Genomic DNA, 23215 nt, shown 5'->3' with positions numbered 1-23215 from the left:
AACAAGTTCTTTTGAATTATAAAAAATGAATTGGCCATGCTAAATTGACCATAGTAACCAGAGATGTGCAGGTTAGATGGATTAGCCATAGTAAATGCATGGTTACAGAGTAGGGGATGGGTCTAGGAAGCATGCATTTACTATGGCTAATCCATCTAACCTGCACATCCCTGGTTACTATGGTCAATTTAGCATTCGGAGGGTTAATGTGGAATGAATGGGCTGAATGATCTGCTTCCATACTGTAGGGGTTCTATGATACTGTCACAGTGTAGGGAAACATGGCTGCATTTTAGTAAAGAAATTTTCATTGAGCGCTTACTGGCAATTGAGAGAATGTTACTTGCTTTTTGATGAATTGTTGGTGAAGACAGGTCTGATAACTCCATTTGTATTTGAATTAGAACTTAAAGAGCTAAATAATTCGATGACAACCGAAGAAGTGTCTTTGGAAATTACAGCACTAAACCAAGAATGTGCATCACATCAAGAGAGACTGAAAAAAATCAAATCTGCAACCAACCACGTTGCGCCAGAGGATAAAGAAAAGGTGAAGATATTATTCAGCAGGTGTGCTATATATGGGCGGCACGGGATCCAGTGGTTAGCACTGCTACCTCACAGCGCTAGGGACCCAGGTTTGATTCCAGCCTTGGGCGACTGTCTGTGTGGAGTTTGCGCATTCTGCATGGGTTTGCTCCAGGTGCTCCGGTTTCCTCCCACAATCCAAAGTGCACACTGAGCAGGAAGGAACACTGGACTGCTGGGTGAGTGAGGCTTTATATTTGGGTGGTTGCTTTACTCGAAACACTACTCGGGTAGTGTCTCCCACCCGTCCTCCTACTCTAACCAAAAAAAGGTTCTGTGCACCAATTGGTAAGGTGACTGGTTTATTTATTTTGTTTTAGTTTTCACTGGTCTTGTTGGGAATTTAGAATAGTGGGAATGGAGGTTAGGGCAGTTAAATGTTCCTCCTGCAGAATGTGGGACGTAAGGGTCACCAGTAGTGTCCCTGCTGACTGCATCTGTGGGAAATGCACCCAACTCCAGCTCCTCAAAAGCTGCGTTAGAGAACTGGAGCAGGATGAACTTTGGATCATTTGGGAGGCAGAAGGGGCGGGGGGGGGAGCTTACCAAGAGTACGCAATGGGGAAATGGGTCTCTGGCACAGAGTTTGTTCCTGATGCTCAGAAGGGAAGGGGGAAGAGGAGCAGAACATTAGTCACTGGGAACTCCACAGTTACGGGGACAGACAGGAGGTTCTGTGGGAACGAGAGAGACTCACGATTGGTGTGTTGCCTCTCAGATGTCAGGGTTCGTGATGTCTCTTATCGTGTTTTCGGGATCCTTGAAGGGGACAGAGAGCAGCCCCAAGTTGTGGTCCACATAGGCACCAACAACGTAGGTAGGAAGAGAAATAGGGATTTAAAGCAGAAATTTAGGGAGCTAGGGTGGGAAGCTTAGAGCTAGAACATTCAGTTGTTATTTCTGGTCTGTTGCCCGTACCATATTGCAAGGAATAGGGAGAGAGGAGTTGAACACATGGCTACAGGGATGGTGCAGGAAGGAGGGTTTTAGATTCCTAGATAATTGGGGCTCTTTCTGGGATAGACGGGACCTCTACAAACAAGATGGTCTTCACCTGATCCAGAGGGGTATCACTATCCTGGGGGGGATATTTGCTAATGTTCTTTGGATGGGTTTTAACTAATTCAGCAGGGGATGGGAACCGAAATTGTATTTCGAGTATACAGTAGGTTGAGAGTACTGAAGTCAGAACTAAGATTTCAAGATTGCAATAGGGCACTGGCAGGCAAGAAGTTGGTTTGAAGTGTCTACTTCAATGGTGGGAGCATCCGGAATGAGGTGGGTGAACTTGCAGCATGGGTTGGTACCTGGGATTTCGATGTTATGGCCATTTCAGAGACATGGGTAGAGCAGGGACAGGAATGGTTATTGCAGGTTCCAGGATTTAGACGTTCATTGCATTGGTTTTCATGCAGGAGAAGGATATGGAGGATAGTGAGATGTGTGTGGAGCCTGCTAATATGCTGAGATCAAAAAAGTAGTAGTGCTGGGTCTCTTGAAGAGCATTAAGATTGATATGTCCCCTAGGCCCAGGTTATTAAGAGACAACAGAGCAGATTGCTGAGATCTTGAACAAGATCTTTCAATGTTCCCTAGCTATTGGAGAGGTCCTGGAGTGCTGGTGAGTAGCTAATGTTGTTCCTCTGTTCAAGAAGGATCTAGAGATAATCCAGGAATCTATAGACCGGTCAGTTTCACATCAGTGGTTGGGATGCTATTGGAGAGAATTCTTAGGGTTAGGATTAATGCGCAATTGGAAAAGCATGATCTAACTAGGGACAGTTAGCATGGCTTTGTGCAGGGCAGGTCATGTTTTATTAACTTGATTGAATTTTTTGAGGAAGTGACAAAGGTGATCGATCAGAGTAGAACAGTGGATGTTGTCTACATGGATTTTAGTAAGGCTCATCCTGAAGATTAAGATGCATGGGATCCTCAGTGACTTTACCATTGGATTCAGTATTGGTTTGCCAGTGGAAGCCTGAGAGTAGGAAGGGTGTCTTTCTGGCTGGTGGTCTGTGATTAGTGGTGTTCCACACCGATCTGTACTGTGTCTTCTGCTGTGTAATATATATAAATGACTTGGATGAAAACATGGATGGGTGGATTAGTAACCTTGTAGATGACACAAAGATCAGTGGAGTTGTAGCTCATGTAGAAGTTTGTGAAAGAATATAGTGGGATATGGATCAGTTGCAGGCATGGGTAGAGTAATGGCAGATGGAGTTAATCCAGGCTAGTTTGAGATGTTGCACTTTGGGAGTTCAAATGTTAAGGGAAAGTATGCTGTTAATGGCAGGACTCGTAACAGCATTGGTGTACCTTGGAGTCCAGGTCCATAGCACCCTGAAAATGGCCAGACCAGTATAGATGGTGGTTAAAAAAAAGGTGTATGTCATGCTTCATTGGTCGGGGTGTTGAGTGCAAGAGTCAGCATGTCATGTTGCAGCTTTATAAGACTTCAATTAGGCTGCTCTTAGAGTATTGCATTCAATTCTGGTTGCCACATTGCAGGAACGATGTGGAAGCTTTGGAGAGAGTACAGAAGAGATTTACCAGGATGCTACCTGGGTTAGAAGATATGGCTAAAAAGACCAGGGTTGTTTTGTCAGGAGCAGCAGAGGGTGAGGGGAAGACTTTACAAAGTCTATAAAATTATGAGATGCATGGATAGGGTTGACAGAATCTTTTTCCCAGAGTTGAAATGTCTAATACTACGGAGCAAGCATTTAAGGTGAGAGGGGAAAAGTTCAAAGAAGATTTGAGGGACAAGTTTTCGCACAGAATGTGGTAGGTGTATGGAACACATTGCTAAGGGTGGTGAGGGAGGCAGATATGATAGGGGTGTTTAAGGGGCTTTTAGATAAGCACATGAGTATGCAAGGAATGAAGGAAAATGGACCAAGGACAGGCAAAAGGGATTAGTTTAATTTGGTGTCATGTTAAGCACAACATTATGGGCCGAAGGGCCTGTTGCTGTGCTGTATAGCTTTATGTTCTAAATCCATTTCTCTAATCTTTCCTTGGATCTAAAATCCCTCATTCCTGGGATCATTCTAGAAAATCTCCTTTGCACTCACACCAGGGCTTTAACATCCTTCCTTAAATAAAGTGCCCAGAACTGAATATGCTATTCCAAATGTGGCCTGACCAATGATTTGTATGAAGGGCTTTTGCCCGATTTTCAGCTCCTTGGATGCTGCCTGACCTGCTGTGCTTTTCCAGCACCACTCTGATCTCTACAATGATTTATAGAGGTGTAGCATCACTTCCTTACATTTATACCGCTACCTCTCTTTATAAACTCAAGAATCCTGTAAGCCTTCTTAACAACTGTTTCAACCTACCTGGCCACCTTCAGAGAATTATGCATGTGAACTCTTGAGATTCATCTGCTCTTGTACTCCCCTCAAAGTTGTATTATTATTCAGCCTGTATTGTCTGTGTTTTTCTACCAAAATGCATAACCACATTTCTCTGCATTGATTTTCTCTTGCCAGGTGTCTGCCCTTTTGACCAACTTGTAAATGTCCCTCCGAAACCACTCAGTATCATCCTCACAATTCACTATCCTCCCTAGCTTAGTATCGTATATACATTTAGAGATTTTACCCTCAACGCACATCTCCAAATCATTTATATAAATTAGAAAAAGCAAGGGTCCCAATACTGATCCCCGTGGAACTCCACTTTGAACTTGTCTCCAATCTGGAAAAATGTCCATCTACAAATACACTCTGTTTCCTATCTTTTAGCCAACTTTTAGTCTATGCTGCGAATTGACAACACTTACTACACAAATACTTATACAGGATTCAGGAACTGTCCTGAAATTTCTACATAGTACACAATAGGTTAAATCAGCTCGCCATTCCTGTATTTGTTAACCTTATTATTACATTTTTAAAAACTTAACAATACTAATAAAGGTTACAACATTTAATAAAGTCTTGCTAGTACAAATAAATCTGACATTCTTGAGGCCTAACTTGTCTTACTCAAATAGCCTACCTGCATGGACATAGTATAATCCTTTATTTTAAATACTTGATTCAATCAGGTGTAGACAGCAGGGATCGAGTCAATCCTTTGGAGAGTATAAAGGCAGTAGAAGTATACTTAAGAAGGATATCAGGAGGGCACAACAGGGACAAAAAGTTTAACTAGATAGAGAATAGGACCCCTTAAAGATCAGCAAAACAGCCCATTTGTGGAACTGCAGGAGATGGGTGGGATACTAAATTAGTATTTTGTATTTGCTGTGGTGAAGGATATGGAAGCTAGAGAACCTGGGGAAATAAATAATGATATCTTGAAAAATGTCCATATGGATGTAGGTTTGCTCGCTGAACTGGAAGGTTTGTTTTCAGCTGTTTCGTCACCATATTAGGTAACACCTTCAGTGAGCCTCCGAATGAAGCACTGGTGGTGTAGCCTACTTTTTATTTATATGCTTGAGTGTCCTTGGGTTGGTGACGTCATTTCAATGGTGATGTCATTTCCTGTTCTTTTTCTTAGAGGGTCCATATTATATCCGTAATTACAGAGGAAGAGGTGCTGGACATATTAAAATGTATTGTTATGACACTGGGTAAATCCTTCTGCTGATTTGGACCAGGCCCACAGAAAAGCTGACCTTGCCTCAGAATCTGTTAAAGTATGAGTGACCAAGAACTACAAAACCCCTTCAATGTAAAGATAAAATTTAACAATTTATTCTTTAACTCCAAGAAACACAAGAAAATTAAACAACAACTGTCTACACGGTAATCCTCCTTTGTGTGATCAATTTATCTTCCTCCCACTCCAAAACAGCATACTGATCCGATAAAGCCTCCGATTAAGTTGAAGAAAACATTCAGATTTCAAAACCAGCCAGTTGTCTCTTTTCTCTTGGTATCTTTGTCTGTACTTTCCTGGGTCTTTTCTTCAGTCTTCTGTTTCACAAATTTCATATGAAAAGGTACCTTTAAGTGAGCAATTCTGAAGGCCGTCTGTGTTTGTTAATGCTCTTTGCTTGTCTGGTCAATGGTTCAAAATGCCCAATATATACCCCAAAACATCAGGCTATCTCATTGGTCTCATGTCATCCAAAACTGTAAAATTCAAATTCGATTGGATTTTGGTATCTTGGGGCATAATTTAAACTGATTGGTCAAATTCGAATTTGTTGTGTAACATAGCAACAAAGCTCCAACTATTTGTTTTCACACCCAAATGTTACCTTTTTAAATTGTTTAGCACTTTCAGTCAGCCCTTGCCAGCTTCCTCTCTCTCTTAAAAGTACAGTAGACATCTACACCTTCATAACAGCATTAAGGTGTCTAATCTGGTGTACCCTAGAACTGTGTGGAAAGCTCGGGAAGTGATTGCTGTGCCCCTTGCTTTGTATCAACGATAGCCACAGGTGAGGTGCTGAAGACTGGAGGTTGGCTAACATAGTGTCACTATTTAAGAAAGGTGGTAAAGAAAGGCCAGGAAACTATAGGCCGGTGAGCCTGCCACTGGTAGTGGGCACGCTATTGGAGGAGATCCTGAGAGACAGGATTTAAATATATTTGCAATGGCAGAGTCTGATTTGGGATAGTCAGCATGGCTTTGTGCGTGGGAAATCGTGTCTCATTAATTCAATTGACTTTTTCAAAGAAGTAATGAAAATGATTGATGAAGGCAGAGCAATGGATGTGATCTTTATGAACTTCAGTAAGGCATTTGACAAATGGTTAGCAAGGTTAGATCACATGAAATACAGGGAGAACATAGAACATAGAAGAATACAGCGCAGTACAGGCCCTTGGGCCCTCGATGTTGCGCCGATCCAAGCCCACCTAAACTACACTAACCCACTATCCTCCATATACCTATCCAATGCCCTCTTAAATGCCCATAAAGAGGGAGAGTCCACCACTGTTACTGGCAGGGCATTCCATGAACTAACGACTCGCTGAGTGAAGAACCTACCCCTAACATCAGTCCTATATCTACCCCCCCTTAATTTAAAGCTATGCCCCCTTGTAATACCCGACTCAATACGCGGGAAAAGGTTCATACTGTCGACCCTATCTAACCCCCTAATCATCTTGTATATAGCCATTTGTAGCCATTTGTATATAGCCATTTGTATATAGAACTGGCTCAAAGGTAGGAGACAGAGGGTTGGATGTAGGTTGCTTTTCAGACTGAAGGCCTGTGACCAGAGGTAAGCCACAAGGATTGGTGCTGAGTACACTGCTTTTTGTCATTTATGTCAATTATTTGGAGGTGAACATAGTAAGTTTGCAGATGACACCAAAATTGGTGTAATGGACAGTGAAGACAGTTATCTCCGAGTTCGATCAGATGGGCCGTTGGGCTGAGGAGTGGCAGGTGAAGTTTAACTTCGATAAATGTGAGGTGCTGCGTTTTAGAAAGGCAAATCTGAGCAGGACTTATACACTTAATGGTAAGGTCCTGGAGGGTGTTGCTAAACAAAGAGATCTTGAAGTGCAAGTTCATAGTTCCTTGAAAGTAGAGTCGCAGGTAGTGAAGAAGGTGTTTGGTATGCTTTCCTTTATTGATCAATGCATTGAGTGTAGGAGTTGGGAGGTCATTTTGTGACTGTACAGGACATTGGTTAGGCCACTTTTAGAATACTGCATTCAATTTTGGTTGCCATTCTATAGGAAGGATGTCCTTAAATTGTTAGAAATAAGAACTTGAACAGATAGTGGATGCCCCAAGAGCTGGAGATGCTTAGTAAAAAAACAAATATCTTTTCATTTTCTTTGATCTGACTAGGTTTATAACGAACGGAAGTTTTATGTGAAAGAATGGAAGCAAAGGAAGAGAATGGTGAGTATTTTTTTTAAATTAAGTAGAAAGAAGGATTCATATTAGCATTTGGGGCGCAGGGGTGGTTCTGGACCACTGGAAATAAAGGAATTGGTTAGGTCAGGGATTATTGAAGGTTTCATTTGAGATTGGAGACTATGGGAAGCAGGGATCAGGTCACTCATGTATGCTGTTATTGGTCTTTCACTGTTGCCGTCACCAAACTGATTTAAGTATTTAATGCTGTACATTGTGGAAATGCAGTAGCCACAGGGAGCCCATGATTCTAATGACATTATAGCTGGGATGGAAAGAATATTCTAGTAATCTAATATAGTTCTCCAGAGTCAAACCATAAGTACCAATGGTTTGTCTCAGTCGCCAAAATAACCACCAACAAAAACAGAAATTGCTGGAAAAGCTCAGCAGATGTGGCAGCATCTGAGGTGAGAAATCGGTTAACGTTTCAGGTCCAGTGATCCTTTTTCAGAACTGATGGTAGCTAGAAAAAAAAATGTTTTTTCTGCAAAAGAAAGGGTGGGGGGAGGCAGTAAGGAGTAAACAATTGGTGGAAATAGAGCCCAAAGAGAGAGAAGAACCGTTGATCAGCCTCGGAGCATGAATACTATTAATAAGGGCTGTTAGTGGCTAACAGAGGGTTGAGTGTAGTAGTAGAACATGTAATAACAAGATCTGGTGCCTGGGGGTTGGGGCAAGGGAATGGGAATAGATGCCTCAAACACTAAAGTTGTTGAACTTGATATTGAGTCCCGAAGGCTGTAGTGTTCCCAAGTGGAAAATGAGGTGCTGCTCCTCCTGCTTGTGCTGAGCTTCGCTGGAACACTGCAGCAAACTGGAGACCCAGAGATATAGGCCAGAAAATAGGGTGGTGTTGAAGTGGCAGACAAATGGAAGCTCAGTCTTTTTTGTGGACAGAATGTAAATGTTCTACGAAGCGGTCACCCAGTCATTGTTTCCCCAAGGTAGAGGAGACCACATTGTGAGCAGCGAATACAATAGACTAGATTGAGTGAAGTGTAGTTAAATTGCTGCTTCACCTCATAGGTATGTTTGGACCCTGGATACTGAGGAGGGAGGAAGTAAACGTGGCAGATGTTATACCTTCTACAGTTGCAGGGGAACATGAATGGGGCTGTGGGGGTTATGTTGGGAGTGAAGGAGGAGTGGATCAGGATGTCCCGAAAGGAATGCATCTTGCTGAAGGCTGACAAGAGGAGAGGGGAGGGGGATATGTATCTGGTGGTGGCATCCTGCTGGAGGTGGTGGAAATGGTGGCTAAATATCCTCCGGATGTGGATGCTGGTGGGAAGGTAGGTAAGGTCAAGGGGACCCTATCGCTGTTGTGGGAAGGAAGAGGGGGTAAAGGCTGAAGTGTGGGAAATGGGTCAGCCAAAATAGCCAACCTTTTTCCCTTTTGTACTATCATCCAAATAAGAGACTTTCACAAGGTTTCTTTAATTAACTCAAAAATAATCTGTTTATTCTAAAATAAAGCTTTGCATGGCTGTTTTTCTATAATCAGTTGGTTTAAATTTACATTTAATGGGTGGGTTACATGGGTGGGTTACGCTTCGGCGGGTCGGTGTGGACTTGTTGGGCCGAAGGGCCTGTTTCCACACTGTAAGTAATCTAATCTAATCTAATCTAATCTTAAATTGTTGACTTCATTCCTTCATAAAAAGACTAATCCAGAAAGCATCCTAGCAATTCAGTATCTTCCAGTTTTCCACATAGTCCATAAATATAGATATGTGCTTTCAATAATGGGCGTCAGTCAAGGTCCTTCCAATATTTAAATAAACAAGTAGTGTGGGTGCTGGAGAAACTCAGTAGGTTTGTGAAAATAGAAGCAGAGTTAATGTTTCGAGTCTAAAATTATTCTTGCATGGAGCTCATTTGAAGAAAATTCACATCAGACTAGAAGTGTGAACTCTGTTTCTCTCTCCATAAATGCTGTCAGACTTACTGAATTTCTCCAGCACTTTGTTTTTATTTGCAACATTTAATTTGGTTTCAAAACCAAGTATTGTGAATAAATCCAATGTTTCTACATGTCTGGTTGAGATTCTGTGAATGGATGCTATCTTGGGAGTTAGTATTTTCTCATTTTGTTCAGGTTTGTGATTTGACTGATGCAGTTCTGGAAGGGTACCCCAAGAGCAGGAAGCAATTTTACGTAAGTTTAAAAAAAACTCTCATCATTTCTAACTGTGTCAAGATTGATTGCATCTAGTGGAGTTTAGGATACTGCAGTCTGTTTGGCAGTAAAATCATTGTTGATCCACAGGAAGCCATGCTCATTTGTTTTGACTACATCGTTAGACAGGAGGATATATTTATTTGAATACGTTTTTATGTACGAGGGCAGCATCTGTATCACCATATTTACAGATTCCAGCCTAGCCATTGGTCTTATTTTCTGCACTTAGTCATAGTCATAGAGATGTACTGCACAGAAACAGACCCTTCAGTCCAACTTGTCCATGCTGACCAGATATCCCAACCTAATCTAGTACCTTTTGCCAGCACTTGGCCCATATCCCTCCAATTCATATACCCATCTAGATGCCTTTTAAATGTTGTAATTGTTCCAACCTCCACCACTTCTTCTGGCAGTTCATTCCATACACTCAACAGTCTCTATGTGAAAAAGTTGTCCCTGAAGTCCCTTTTAAATCTTGCCCCTCTCACATTAAACCTAACCCCCTTGAGTTATAGACTCTCTACCTTGCGGAAAAGACCTTGGCTTCTGCAGCTTCTGAATGGCTAAATTGCACTGAACTCTATCTTTGCTGTTTTCCTCATTAAAACACATTTTCCCTCTGGTACGGCCCTCATCTCCAAACCTCAAGTCTGAGACACACGAAATTGAACAGATATGGCACAAACCAAGTTTAGCTGTTTGTCACCAGATCTTGCAGGACCACTTGAAACACAACTAGTCCTGCTGTCTTCTGCCAAAACTGCTGACTATTCCAGTATCAACCTGAATGCTAAGATAGCTGCTTTTCTCCATGACAAACAACATTAATCCCAAATCCCTGCTTCTCTCACTCTAACCTCTGAGTACCGACTTCTTTGTATTAACATTGAGACTATCCATTCAATTGCCTCTGTCCTCCTGTTTCCAACTTAAATTTGCATCATGCTCTAGTATTTTTTCCTGTTTCCCTTCAGTGCTACAAGTCACTTGCTCCATCTATCATAGTTTTGTCAAGTTTTTAATCACCTGAATTTCCTTTCTGCTTCTCATTTTAGCTAATATTGTTAGTGGTTCACTCTGATTTCACTCCCTAATGGCATTGTGGGTCTACCTACACTAGATGGACTGCGGCCATTCAAGAAGGCACGTCACCACCACCACCAAGGGGCATTTGGGGATGAGCAATAAATGCTGGCCAGTCAGTGCTTCCCATCCCACGAATGAATTTGAAAAATAAATTTAGTGCTGTCTCCTTCCCCTTTAAGTATGCTATCATCACTGCTGTTTTTAGAAAAAAGTCTTCAATGAATTTATCTTCACACTAAATTCCCATTTCTAAACTTGCCTCCTCTTTAAAGTCATAGAGTTGTACAGCACAGAAACAGACCCTTCAGTCCAACTCGTCCAACCAATATCCTAAATTACTTTCGCTCCATTTGCCAGCCTTTGGCCCATATCCCTCAAAACCATTCTTATTCATATACCCATACAGATGCCTTATAAATGTTGTAATTGTACCAGCCTCCACCGCCTCGCCAGGCAAGTCATTCTACGCACTACCTTCTGCGTGATAAGGTTGCCCTTCAGGAGCCTTTTGAATCTTTTCTCCCTCTCCTTATATGAGTGTAGGTCTTCTAGATAGTGAGTGAGTGAGGTTTGGTGAAGTAATAGTAACACGGAAAAGGCAAATTAATCAAATATGCATTTTGCATTTGTCTTCATTTTAGAGGATATATGTAACATCCCAGAAATTGCTGTAAATCAGACTATGAAAAGGAACAAGTAACTTGAGTTTAACTCATCAGTCATCAGTCATAGAGCTTGGCTATTCGTTGCGCCTCAAATCAAATAATTGGTGGCAGGTGATAAGCACAATTGCAGTTACCTGGGAAAGGAAATTTGTTTGAAAAAACTCTGATCAATCATGTCACTTGATGTTGTTGAAGTAGTTTGGTTATATAATTTTGGTTTTAATTTTCAAAAATTCCCTAGATTCCAAAAAGGTCCCATCAGAATGGAAAATGTATCTGCTCAAGAAAGGAGGGAAACAAAAAGCAGAAAGCTACAGGCCAGTTAACCCAAGTAGGAAAAATGTTACACTTCGTTATAGTGGAGGTTATTAGAGAGAGTTTAGTCTAAATGCAGCCAGGCAAGTCAGTATGGTTTTATGAAAGGAAATTCATGTTTGACTAATTTATTAGAATTCTTTGAGGAAGCAACGAGCAGTATAGATAAAGAGGAATCCTTGGATGCACTCTACTTAGATTTTCAGAAGGCATTTAACTAGATGCCACATCAAACATTCTGTGTAAAATAAAAGCTCGATTAACGTATTAGCATGGATGGATTGGTTGTCTAATTAGTTGGCTAATGGGAAGCAGAGGCTGAATCCCTAAACACACTCAACATAGTCAAATGGATTAGGAGAAAGTGAGGACTGCAGATGCTGGAGGTCAGAGCTGAAAATGTGTTGCTGGAAAAGCGCAGCAGGTCAGGCAGCATCCAAGGAGCAGGAGAATCGACGTTTCGGGCATGAGCCCTTCTTCAGAAGGGCTCATGCCCGAAACGTCGATTCTCCTTCTTGGATGCTGCCTGACCTGCTGTGCTTTTCCAGCAACACATTTTCAGCTGTAGTCAAATGGATGCCTTGTATTGTGGAATAGTATTCCACATGGGACAGTCAAGAGATTGTCAAAATTATAATTATGTTGTTGATGTATGAATCCCTTTTGGAATCTACTTCAATAACATCTCTCTTGGTTTTTAATATAGGAGGAAATTGGGATAGAAACAGATGAAGATCATATGGTCACAGTACCAGACTTATGAAGAATAAAGTTGTAAAAGAAAATGGCAACACAACCAAAGTTTTATGTAAATACAAAAGCTATCCCAGGATGTTTTCTGCCCAATTTATTGCATCAAAAATTGATGAGTCTTCTGTTTGGCTACTGAATGTTGCTGGCATAGAAGCTGCTGTGAAATCTATTCATTTTCCAAGTGTTGCTTTATCCAATCATACTGAGATGATATTGCTATATTTTTTATTTCAACAGGAAGATAACTAGATCTTGCCCAACCATATTCAGAATTTCACTGATCATTTGTTTTCAACTGCTTTTGGAGATCTTTTCAGGAGTGCAATTCATTTTTGTTTTGGTCAAGTTAGCATAGCCCTGTTGTAATGAACAACACCCAGTTTGTAGAAATTGCCTGTGCATTAGATCCATTACTAGATCCACTTCATATTTATAGCTTTGAAAAAGAATGGCTTTGAATCTAAATGAGTAATTTGCTTGGATGTGGAGCTGGACCTTGACTTATTAAACATCAATAATAAAGTTTTGGCTAATCATTTTGACTCAAGCCAGATTATTGGTGGCAGGTAATAAAAACATTGGTCTACTGTCCGTCAACATTATCTTTTTATAGACTTGTACTGTTACGTTTTCTGTTAGCTCAAAAGATTTTGTCATGTAGCTGATACAGATTTCTGTGTTAAACTTATTAACAAAAGTTACAACATTGTACATGTTACTGTTTTTCAGAATAAAATACTGTAAAATGTATGTTTTGGTTCTGTTGTTATAGATATATACTTAAGTTAAATGAAAACACCTTTACATTTTCAAAATGACAAAGTTTTGTTATTTTATAAAAGAAACCCTGACATCCAGTAGACGATCTTGCCAGGCTGGAGGACAGAAAAGGAGAAGTTTGATCTGTAGAGATTTGAAAGTAGGAATAGGATTTACACGCATTTGGAAAAAGCATGGCCTAATTAGGGACAGTCAACATGACTTTGTGTGGGACAGGTCATGTCTTAGTAACTTGATGATTGTTTTGCTTTGAGGAGGTGACTAGGGTCATCATAGAAAGGAGGAGGAAGCCTTTCAGCCCTTCGAGCCCGCTCCACCATCCATCACAATCGTGGCTGATGGTCCAACTCAATAGCCTAATGCTGTTTTCTCCCCATACCCTTTGGCCCCATTTGCCCCAAATGCTAAATCTAGCCACCTCTTGAATACATTCAATGCATCAACTAATCCTGATGAAAGGCTTATGCCCAAAACATTGACTCCTCTGCACCTCAGATGCTGCCTAACCTGCTGTGCTTTTCCAGCGCTACACTTTTCAACTCTACCCTGTCTGGTCCTGTTAGAATTTTATAAGTCTGTATGAGATTCTATGGAAAATAAAGAACATGAAAGCATGGGAAGGGTTAAAGCATGTAGACCACTGGCAATCTGTGGCCTGTGGAAGGCAGGATGGAATAAGAACAGTGGAATGCTCTTACACCAATTAGCAGAGTAAGGTTAAGGCTGAAAGATCACTATGGCGAGATGAGATTACACAAGTAATAAAGCAAGTTTCTCTGTTACTATGACAGGATTGGGACCATAAATATTTGGGACATGACATTAAAATATCTAATTAATAGTTAGTAGAGTCAGCTTGTGACAGGTGACTATTGTAATAGGTGGAATAGCTAAATATCTATCATGACAGGTTAGTCTGGAATGGAAGATCACTGTAGCAGAGTTAGCAATAAATATCTAACTGTGACATTAGGATAACATATAGTAGAATGTACAACTGAAGAGATAATGGGAACTAACATCACTGGTTTATTGTGTAGCTAGAGTGAGGTACTTTGGTTAATATAGTTGGACATGCTGAATAAGCTAACAGAAACATGATTAAAAAAAATATAAAAATCCACAGACCCTGAGGTTCGTGGGCATTCGAGAATCTGCTTTCTCAGTGTCACGGTTGTTTGTTTGCAAATAAAAGACCTACTTCTTGAAGAACTCACTGCGTCTCCTGGTGAATTTCTATATTTTCTCCACGACAAATTTGGTGCTGCGAGCAGGGTGGTGCAGAGACCCACCTGGACAGAGGGCAGCAGTAACAGGGCACTTCTTTGTCCACGGGGGCCATTCCCGAGACTGACAGAATAAGGGTACTCAACAAAAAAAAGTTAGCATTTTTGCTGTGATTTCGGACTATATTCTGCTGGCTTGGAGTGGTCCTTGGGGACTCCTAGTTGTGGGAACCTGCCAGAGGGTCTCTCCAATCCAAGATCCAAAGGCGAAGGGTATTGTTGCTGAAGGAGACATGGAGAATTGGTCAAGAAAACTGCACCGTGGGATAAGGGGTGAGTAAGAATAGAAAGTAGCAATTAGAGTTTTAGAGATGTACAGCATGGAAACAGACCCTTCGGTCCAACCCATCCATGCCGACCAGATATCCCAACCCAATCTCGTCCCACCTGCCAGCACCCAGCCCATATCCCTCCAAACCCTTCCTATTCATATACCCATCCAAATGTCTCTTAAATGCCTCGCAATCAGGTTTGTGAGACATGATTTCCCTCGCACAAAGCCATGTTGACTATCCCGAATCAGTCCTTGCCTTTCCAAATACATGTACATCCTGTCCCTCCAGGATTCCCTCCAACAACTTGCCCACCAGTGATGTCAGGCTCACTGGTCTATAGTTCCCTGGCTTGTCCTTACCACCCTTCTTAAACAGTGGCACCACGTTTGCCAACCTCCAGTCTTCCGGCACCTCATCTGTGACCATCGATGATACAAGTATCTCAGCAAGAGGCCCAGCAATCACTTCTCTAGCTTCCCACGGAGTTCTCGGGTACACCTGATCAGGTCCTGGGTATTTATCCACCTTTACCCGTTTCAAGACATCCAGCACTTTCTCCTCTGTAAACTGGACATTTTGGTCACCATCTATTTCTCTACAGTCTATATCTTCCATATCCTTTTCCAGAGTAAATACTGATGTAACATACTCCTTTAGTATCTCCCCCATTTTCTGTGGTTCCACACAAAGACCGCCTTGCTGATCTTTGAGGGGCCCTATTCCCTCCCTAGTTACCCTCTTGTCCTTAATGTATTTGTAAAGACCCTTTGAATTCTACTTAGTTCTATTTGCCAAAGCTGTTTCATGTCCCCTTTTTGCCCTCCTGATTTCCCTCTTAAGTATACTCCTATTTCCTTTATACTCTTCTGAGGACTCACTCGATCTATCCTGCCTGTACCTTACATATGCTTCCTTCTTTTTCTTAACCAAATCCTCAATTTCTTTCGTCATCCAGCATTCCCTATGCCTACCAGCCTTACCTTTCACCCTGACAGTAATATAGTTTTTCTGGATTCTCGTTATCTCATTTTTGAAGACTTCCCATTTTCCAGCGTCCCTTTACCTGCAAACATCTGTCCCCAATCAGCTTTCTTGCATAATACCGTCAAAATTGGCCTTTCTCCAATTTAGAACTTCAACTTTTAGATCTGGTATATCCTTTTCCATCTCTATTTTAAATCTAATTGAATTATGGTCGCTGGCCCCAAAGTGCTCCCCCACTGTCACCTTAGCCACCTCCCCTGCCTTATTTTCTAAGAGTAGGTCAAGTTTTGCACCTTTTCTAGTAGATACATCCACATACTGAATCAGAAAATTGTCTTGTAAGCACTTAACAATTCCTCTCCATCTAAACCTTTAACACTATGACAGTCCCAGTCTATGTTTGGAAAGTTAAAATCCCCTATCATAACCACCCTATTATTCTTACAGATAGCTGAGATCTCCTTACAAGTTTGTTTCTCAATTTCCCTCTGACTATGAGGGGGTCTATAATACAATCCCAGTAAGGTGATCATCCCTTTCTTATTTCTCAGTTCCACCCAAATAACTTCCTTGATGTATTTCCGGGAATATCCTCTCTCAGCACAGCTGTAATGCTATTCCTTATCAAAAATGCCACCCCCCTCCTCTCTTGCCTCCCTTTCTATCCTTCCTGTAGCATTTGTATCCTGGAACATTAAGCTGCCAATCCTGCCCATCCCTGAGCCATGTTTCTGTAATTGCTATGGTATCCCAGTCCCATTTTCCTAACCATGGCCTGAGTTCATCTGCCTTCCCTGTTTACGCCCCTTGCATTGAAATAAATGCAGTTTAATTTATTAGTCCTACTCCCTGCCTGCCCTGACTGATTGACTTGCTTCTGTTCTCAGCTGTACCCGTCTCAGATTGATCTCTTTCCTCACTATCTCCCTGGGTCCAAACCACTCCCCCCCCCCCCCCCCCCCCCCCCCCAAACTCTCACACACACACCCCTTACTAGTTTAATCCTCCCGAGCAGCTCTAGCAAATTTCCATACCAGTATATTAGTCCCCTTCAAATTTAGGTGCAATCTGTCTGTCTTGTACAGGTCACTTCTACCCCAAAAGAGATTCCAATGATCCAAAAATGTGAATCCTTCTCCTATACACCAGCTCCTCAGCCATGCATTCATCTGCTCTATCCTCCTATTCCTGCCCTCACTAGCTTGTAGCACTGGGAGTAATCCAGATGTTACTACTCTCGAGGACCTTTTTAAATTTCTGCCTAACTCTCTGTGATCTCCCTTCAGAATTTCAACCTTTTCCCTTCCTATGTCGTTGGTTCCAATGTAGACAATGATCTCTTGCTGGCCCCTCTCCCCCGTGAGAACATTCTTTGAGACATCCTTGGTCCTGGCACCAGGAAAGCAACACACCATTCTTCTTGTCTGAGTAAAAAGTCCACGATGGTGTATATAAGACCCTATAGATGGATAGGGCAGAATAAAGAAGGGGAAATTGCTTTATAGGACCCTATAGATAGATGGGGCAGAATAAAGAAGGGGAAATTGTTTTACTGGAAGCACTTATAGGTCTGTTTAGAAAGCTGGCAGATTGGTAGTGAATGATTAAAAGTTAAATAGCAGAGAATAGTCAAAGTGTTACTAACTGTTAAATGTTTTAGATAAGGCCTGTAAGATAATAGGACTTTTGGAAATGAACATAGGGTCTGTTTAAGTAAGACTCTGGCTGACAGATATTGATTTATGGCTGAGGTTTTGGCTGTTCGCAGCAAGGCTCTGTGTGTGTGTGTGTGTCTGTGAGAGAGAGATTATAGTTTAATTATTGTGATCAGATTTGTCTGCATAATTGTTTGTTGGTGGTTAAATGTTTGTGTTTTGTTTCCCTGGAGTTCGAGATCCAGGGGTATTTTGATTTTATTTTGCACTGTAACAATTTAAGATAGTTTTTTTTTGAGAGAGAAATTTCTCAAGAAACCATTAGTGATTGTTGCATTTTGAAGGTGGAGTGTTAGATTGGTTTAGGCTGAATGAATGAGAATAGGTTGTTTGTATTAACTAGCTGCAATTGAGGACGCTTAGGAATTGATAGATTGTTAAGGGACAATTGCAAGTTATAAAGTTAGAGATTGCTTATACTATTGACAAAGCACTACCGGACTTGAGTGGTATGAGGAAGTGATTTATGAGAGCAAAGATAATACATTAGTTGTACTGAAATATATACTGATGGATTAGTTGTACTGATGGATAAAGGGACTGCAGTTGAGATACTGAGTAAGAAATTTTCAGTGGGAAGAAATGATATTGTAAAAATTTCTAAGAAATGGGAAAAAAGAACTAAGGATTTATTGACTAAACGGCCAAAAGAAGGTACCTTTGATGTACATATGTGCAATGAGATTGAAGGACTAATTAAGAACTATAAGCCGAAAGATAAATCTAAAAATAGAAACCAAAAGAGGGATCAGGAGATGGAAATACTGAAACTTTTCAGGAAAGAGGGTGAGGAATTGAAGATAGCTTGTCAGGCACCTGTGGTGACTAGGAAAACTGCAAAAGAACAAGCTGAGCAGTTACGGGAAACAGAAAAGCAGTGAAGGTGATGCAGAGGAAGCAGAAAGGGATGATGAGAGACAAGGAAAGAAAAAGGCTCCAGTACCGAAAGAATGGGAGGAGTTAGAAATAGCTTCGGACTCCGAGCTCAAGGGGGAATTATTGAGAAGTAGTGTCGTTAAAGGGAAAAAAGGTCCAACAGGGAAGGATGCTACCACTCCTTATAAAAGAGGGGAGAAACCCACAATGCATTCCTTGGGGAACTCAGGATCTGGAAGGGCTGAAGAATGCGCTGCCCAGTTTACATGAGGGAGCAGGAAAGGGGATCAGGGCTTTTGAAGATGAAACCACAGGGCGATTGCTGGCTATAGGACACTTGAAGACACTGCTGGTGAGATTGGTAGGGCTTCCGAAGTTGAAGGAAGTAGTGGTCCGAGCCCGTTTGAAAAATGTGGCAGACAATCCAATGATTGAAGGGGTCATGTTTGATCGAGTGAGACAGAATGTATGGCAGGCCTTAAGAGACTGTTATCCACCCAAAATGGACCCCCAGGCTCTGAGAGGTGATCCACTGGGAGAAAGTGAAAACCTGGCTGCCTACTTGGAGAAACAGTTAAAGAATTGGAGGCTGGAAACAGAGCAAGACATAGAGGCTAATCAGTTGCTGACCACAATGTTCCGAAATTCCATCATTGAGGCAATGCCCTCCCAAGTCAGGTCAAGGCTGGAGGAGGTGGTGGGTCTGACATCATCAATAAGCCACCAGGAAATTAGAGATCATGTAGCTCATGCAATTGGAAGGTTTCGAAAATTGGAGGATTTTAGAGAAGCTTTCCCTCAGGTGTGTATCCAGGGCAGAGCAGATTTAAACAACAGCCTAAACAGAAACTGGAGTCCCCAAGAACAGGGACGTAGGAATGGGTGACTAAGGTACATGATAAATAATCAGGCTCAAGTGGGGCCAGAAATGATGTGCTGGGGATGCCATCAACCAGGCCACTTTAGGAGGAATTGCCCTTATTGGACCGGGCCCCCTCTGCCCTACAGTGGGCCTGGACGGCAGGAATCCCCAGTAGCCATTTCCCAGACACCTACAGGCCCAGCAGGACCTGTTAACCCGTATGGGATGTGTTAGGAATGCCCTGAGAACCTGGGTGGGATGGGGCACTACCCTGTAGTAGCATGGGAAGCTGATCAAGAACCAGTAATACAAATTAATATAGAAGGGCGGCAGACACCAGTGATGATAGATACTAGAGCTACATACACGTGTGTACAGCCGCGGTATGCCTCTCACCTTCCCATGTCAAGTAAATTTGTTAAAATTGTAGGATTCTCAGAGAAATCACAGTTAACTCGATTTACAGCTCCAGTAAGATTAGAAATGCAAGGTAGGGAGATAGTTCTGCTAATATTAGTGTCTAAAGAGACACCAATTAACTTGTTAGGTAGGGATGCTTTACTACAGTTAGAGGTAAGATTGGAGTGCACACAGCAGGGCTTGGTCATAGAAAAGGCCAATACACAATTAGTGATGCAAGAAATTAAAGATGTTAATGTTTATTGGATAGGGGATATAGCAAGTGATATTTAAGACATTTGGGTGATGTGGGAAGCAGAAGTGTTATAGAGTCACAGAGATGTACAGCATGGAAACAGACCCTTCGGTCCAACCTGTCCATGCCGACCAGGTATCCCATCCCAATCTAGTCCCACCTGCCAGCTCCCGGCCCATATCCCTCCAAACCCTTCCTATTCATATACCCATCCAAATGTCTCTTAAATGTTGCAATTTTACCAACCTCCACCACACCCTCTGGCAGCTCATTCCATACACGTACCACCCTCTGTGTGCAAAAGTTGCTGCTCCAGGGAAAACAGCCCCAGGCTGTTCAGCCTCTCCCTATAGCTCAAATCCTCCAACCCTGGCAACATCCTTGTAAATCTTTTCTGAACCGTTTCAAATTTCACAACATCTTTCCGATAGGAAGGAGACCAGAATTGCACGCAATATTCCAACAGTGGCCTAACCAATGTCCTGTACAACCGCAACATGACCTCCCAACTCCTGTACTCAATACTCTGACCGATAAAGGAAAGCATACCAAATGCCTTCTTCACTATCCTATCTACCTGCGACTCCACTTTCAAGGAGCTATGAACCTGCACTCCATGGTCTCTTTGTTCAGCAACACTCCCTAGGACCTTACTATTAAGTGTATAAGTCCTGCTAAGATCTGCTTTCCCAAAATGCATGACTAAAGCAACACCACCTAAGCCTGAGCTGCACTGTACAGTGGTATTTGATCAGTCTCAGGATGAGGTGTTAGAGAGGCAGTGGCAGTAGGAAGTCACTGCTGCACAACATTTGAGAAGTGAAGCAATAGTATTAGGGGAGCAGGGAGTGATTCTGCAAATAGCAAGAAATGTGTTCCTGGAAAAGTGGTATAGTGTATCAGGCGCCACACCACATGTAACCTTACTGGTAAATAAAGGATATCAATCTAAAGACTTAGGATCTATGGCCAGGCATGTAGAAATAGTTAGGGAATGGCATATGCTCACAACAGGGGTTTGGGAATCCAGGGATGGCAGCTATATTAAAATCCTAGCATGCTGCAACTTGACAAGGGATCCGAAGGAAGTCAAGGTAACACCCCAGCGGAGCATGCCAGTGACAGTGCAGGAAGATGGTAATGAGCAATTGGATGCATTACTTGCCACTTTGCGGTCCCAGCATGATACAGATCTGGAGAGAGTGAAATCAGCTAGCCCAGTGGAAATAAGGTTGAAACCAGGAGCTGGGACAGTAGTGAAATTTCTGAAGAATGATCTTATCCGAAGGTTTGGTATATCGTCGGAAATTAGTTCAGACAATGGGTCTGCCTTCATTCAGAAAGTAGTTAAGTTGGTGCTGCAGTTTTTGAGAATCAAACAGAGATTGTATCAAACAGAGCGTGCATCATCCCCAGAAACGGGCTATGGGGGAAAGGATTAATGGGACATTGAAAGCCAAATTAAACAAGATCTGCGCAAGCACCAACCTTAATTGGGTTGATGTGCTGCCGCTGGCGCTAATGAGTTATCGCATGCAGACTAATCGCATGACCAACCTAACACCGCATGAGATGCTCACAGATAGACCTATGCCCAGGGCCCATACAAAGGGCCTAGTCTGGAGCAGTTAAGCTTAGAACTTAAGCAATACATGCAGCAGCTAACTATGATACATGAGACTATCCACCTGCAGGAAACACAAAGGGAACCGACACGTGTCAACGAGGAAGGATCTATTAAACCCAGGGTTACGGTGTACGTGCGGGTTTTTCGAAAACGCTGGAATAAGCCGAGGAGAGAGGCACCTTTCGTAGTGACTAAAGCTTCACCTACCGCCAGCCAGGTGGAAGGACGACACATAGGGTACCACCTTAATCATTGTACTAAAACTCTCCCACCAGCACAAGCTAACTCTAACGCTGAGGCTGAGGAACTTGGACACGGGCAGGGCACAGAGGAAGCTAGTACCCCTCAGTAGAGTTCCGAATAAGGTTCTTAGGGATACTGATGTGGAGCATAGTTCTCCTGGCAGTGGGGATGGGGAAGACATGGGGGATGCCCATGATACCCCCGTCTCTGATGCCAGGCCTGCATACTCAGACTTGGAGACCACTAGCTTGGTAGACCTAGACTGGTAATGCCAGAGACATTCAGGCTGGGAGGCAAAGACGTATTAGAAGTGCAGACCTTGCTGCCCTAACATGGGTACGTGCCCGTGACAATCACTGGTATCAATGGGCAAACTATACAGTTGTAATGATGGCTAGACAGGACTGTTTCTTGAGTACTAGGGCAACCCCCTCATACTATGTTGTCCCTATGCCTTATAACTTGACCACCTGCACTCAATGGCGTTTGCAGCACTCTAACCAACCTCTTAACCCGGATGATTCATCAATTTACAGGCAATCCCATTTTCCGTTTTGGTGCATCCTACTTCAGGCCTCAGTAGGATTATTGGGCAGGCAGCAACTCCAACAGTGGTGTGGCTACAGTACCCTGTGGTCCACCAGTAAGACTAATTACACATTCCCCGTGGCTGCTTTCAGGATACGGGAAAGGTTGAGTTTTGAATGCTTTAGGCGAAATGGCTTCACACCAGTCTGCTATTTTAAGGGTCTTTGCGGGAATACGTTTGAACTAGAGGTGGACACCACATTTGGGGCTATTTTAAATTCTCAATGCGTCCCACCGGCAGATATATGGTGGCTGTGTGGTAGGAAAGGAGGGTTGCACCCGATGTTGCCCACTGACTGGAGTGGCAGCTGTGTAATGCTTCTACACGAGGTAGTTATATCGCCACACACGCAGCTTGAGGCTACGTCACAGTCAGCTTAGCGCCGAACTAAGCGACGGTATGTCCCTGATCCGAATGATTCAGATTGATAGCATAGGACAGCCAAGAGGTATTCCTAATGAGTTTAAGGCCCCAATGAGATTGCCGTGGTCTGGGAAGCTCTCAACCCAGTGATAGGGGTTAGCAAGAGTGCTGAATGGATTAATTACATTTATTACAACCAGCAGAGATTGGATGCTACTATGAAAATGACATAACAAAACAGACAGGCCTTAGATTGGATACTGGCAGAAAAAGGCGGGGTTTGTGTGATGTTTGGGGATCATTGCTGTACCTTTATACCTAACAACACTACCCCTGGAGGATCATTTACTAAAGCAATGGAAAAACTAAAGAATCTTAGACAGGAGCTAAAAGACAATGCGGGGATTGGTCATCAGGCTTTTGATTGGCTGAATAATATATTAGGGTCTTGGGGAGCATGGTTTGTCAAGATTGGTCTTATTGTAGGTGCGGTTTTGCTTGTTGTCGCCTTCATCTTTT

General features: G+C 42.4%; 1 protein-coding gene across 4 annotated transcripts in view; it reads left to right on the top strand.

Moving 5' to 3' along the window:
• Positions 1 to 23215, top strand: part of psmc3ip (PSMC3 interacting protein) — a 114115-nt gene that overhangs the window by 25313 nt on the left and 65587 nt on the right. Inside the window, exons 5-8 of one of the 4 annotated variants that reach the window (XM_043721582.2) lie at positions 405 to 550; positions 7366 to 7419; positions 9536 to 9595; positions 12679 to 13191. In XM_043721582.2, the coding sequence (XP_043577517.1) occupies positions 405 to 550; positions 7366 to 7419; positions 9536 to 9595; positions 12679 to 12690 (272 nt within the window). In that variant the 3' untranslated portion in view covers positions 12691 to 13191. Of the gene's footprint in view, positions 1 to 404; positions 551 to 7365; positions 7420 to 9535; positions 9596 to 11614; positions 12080 to 12394; positions 13192 to 23215 lie in introns of those variants that run through there. The other 3 variants (XM_043721581.2, XM_043721580.2, XM_087977678.1) reach the window with 3 other exon arrangements.

The sequence above is a fragment of the Chiloscyllium plagiosum genome, unplaced genomic scaffold (assembly GCF_037043375.1).
Source record: "Chiloscyllium plagiosum isolate Xiang-an unplaced genomic scaffold, Cpla_swu_hap1 HiC_scaffold_32, whole genome shotgun sequence".
Taxonomy (NCBI): Eukaryota; Metazoa; Chordata; class Chondrichthyes; order Orectolobiformes; family Hemiscylliidae; genus Chiloscyllium; species Chiloscyllium plagiosum.
This window is presented reverse-complemented; position numbering and strand designations above follow the sequence as displayed.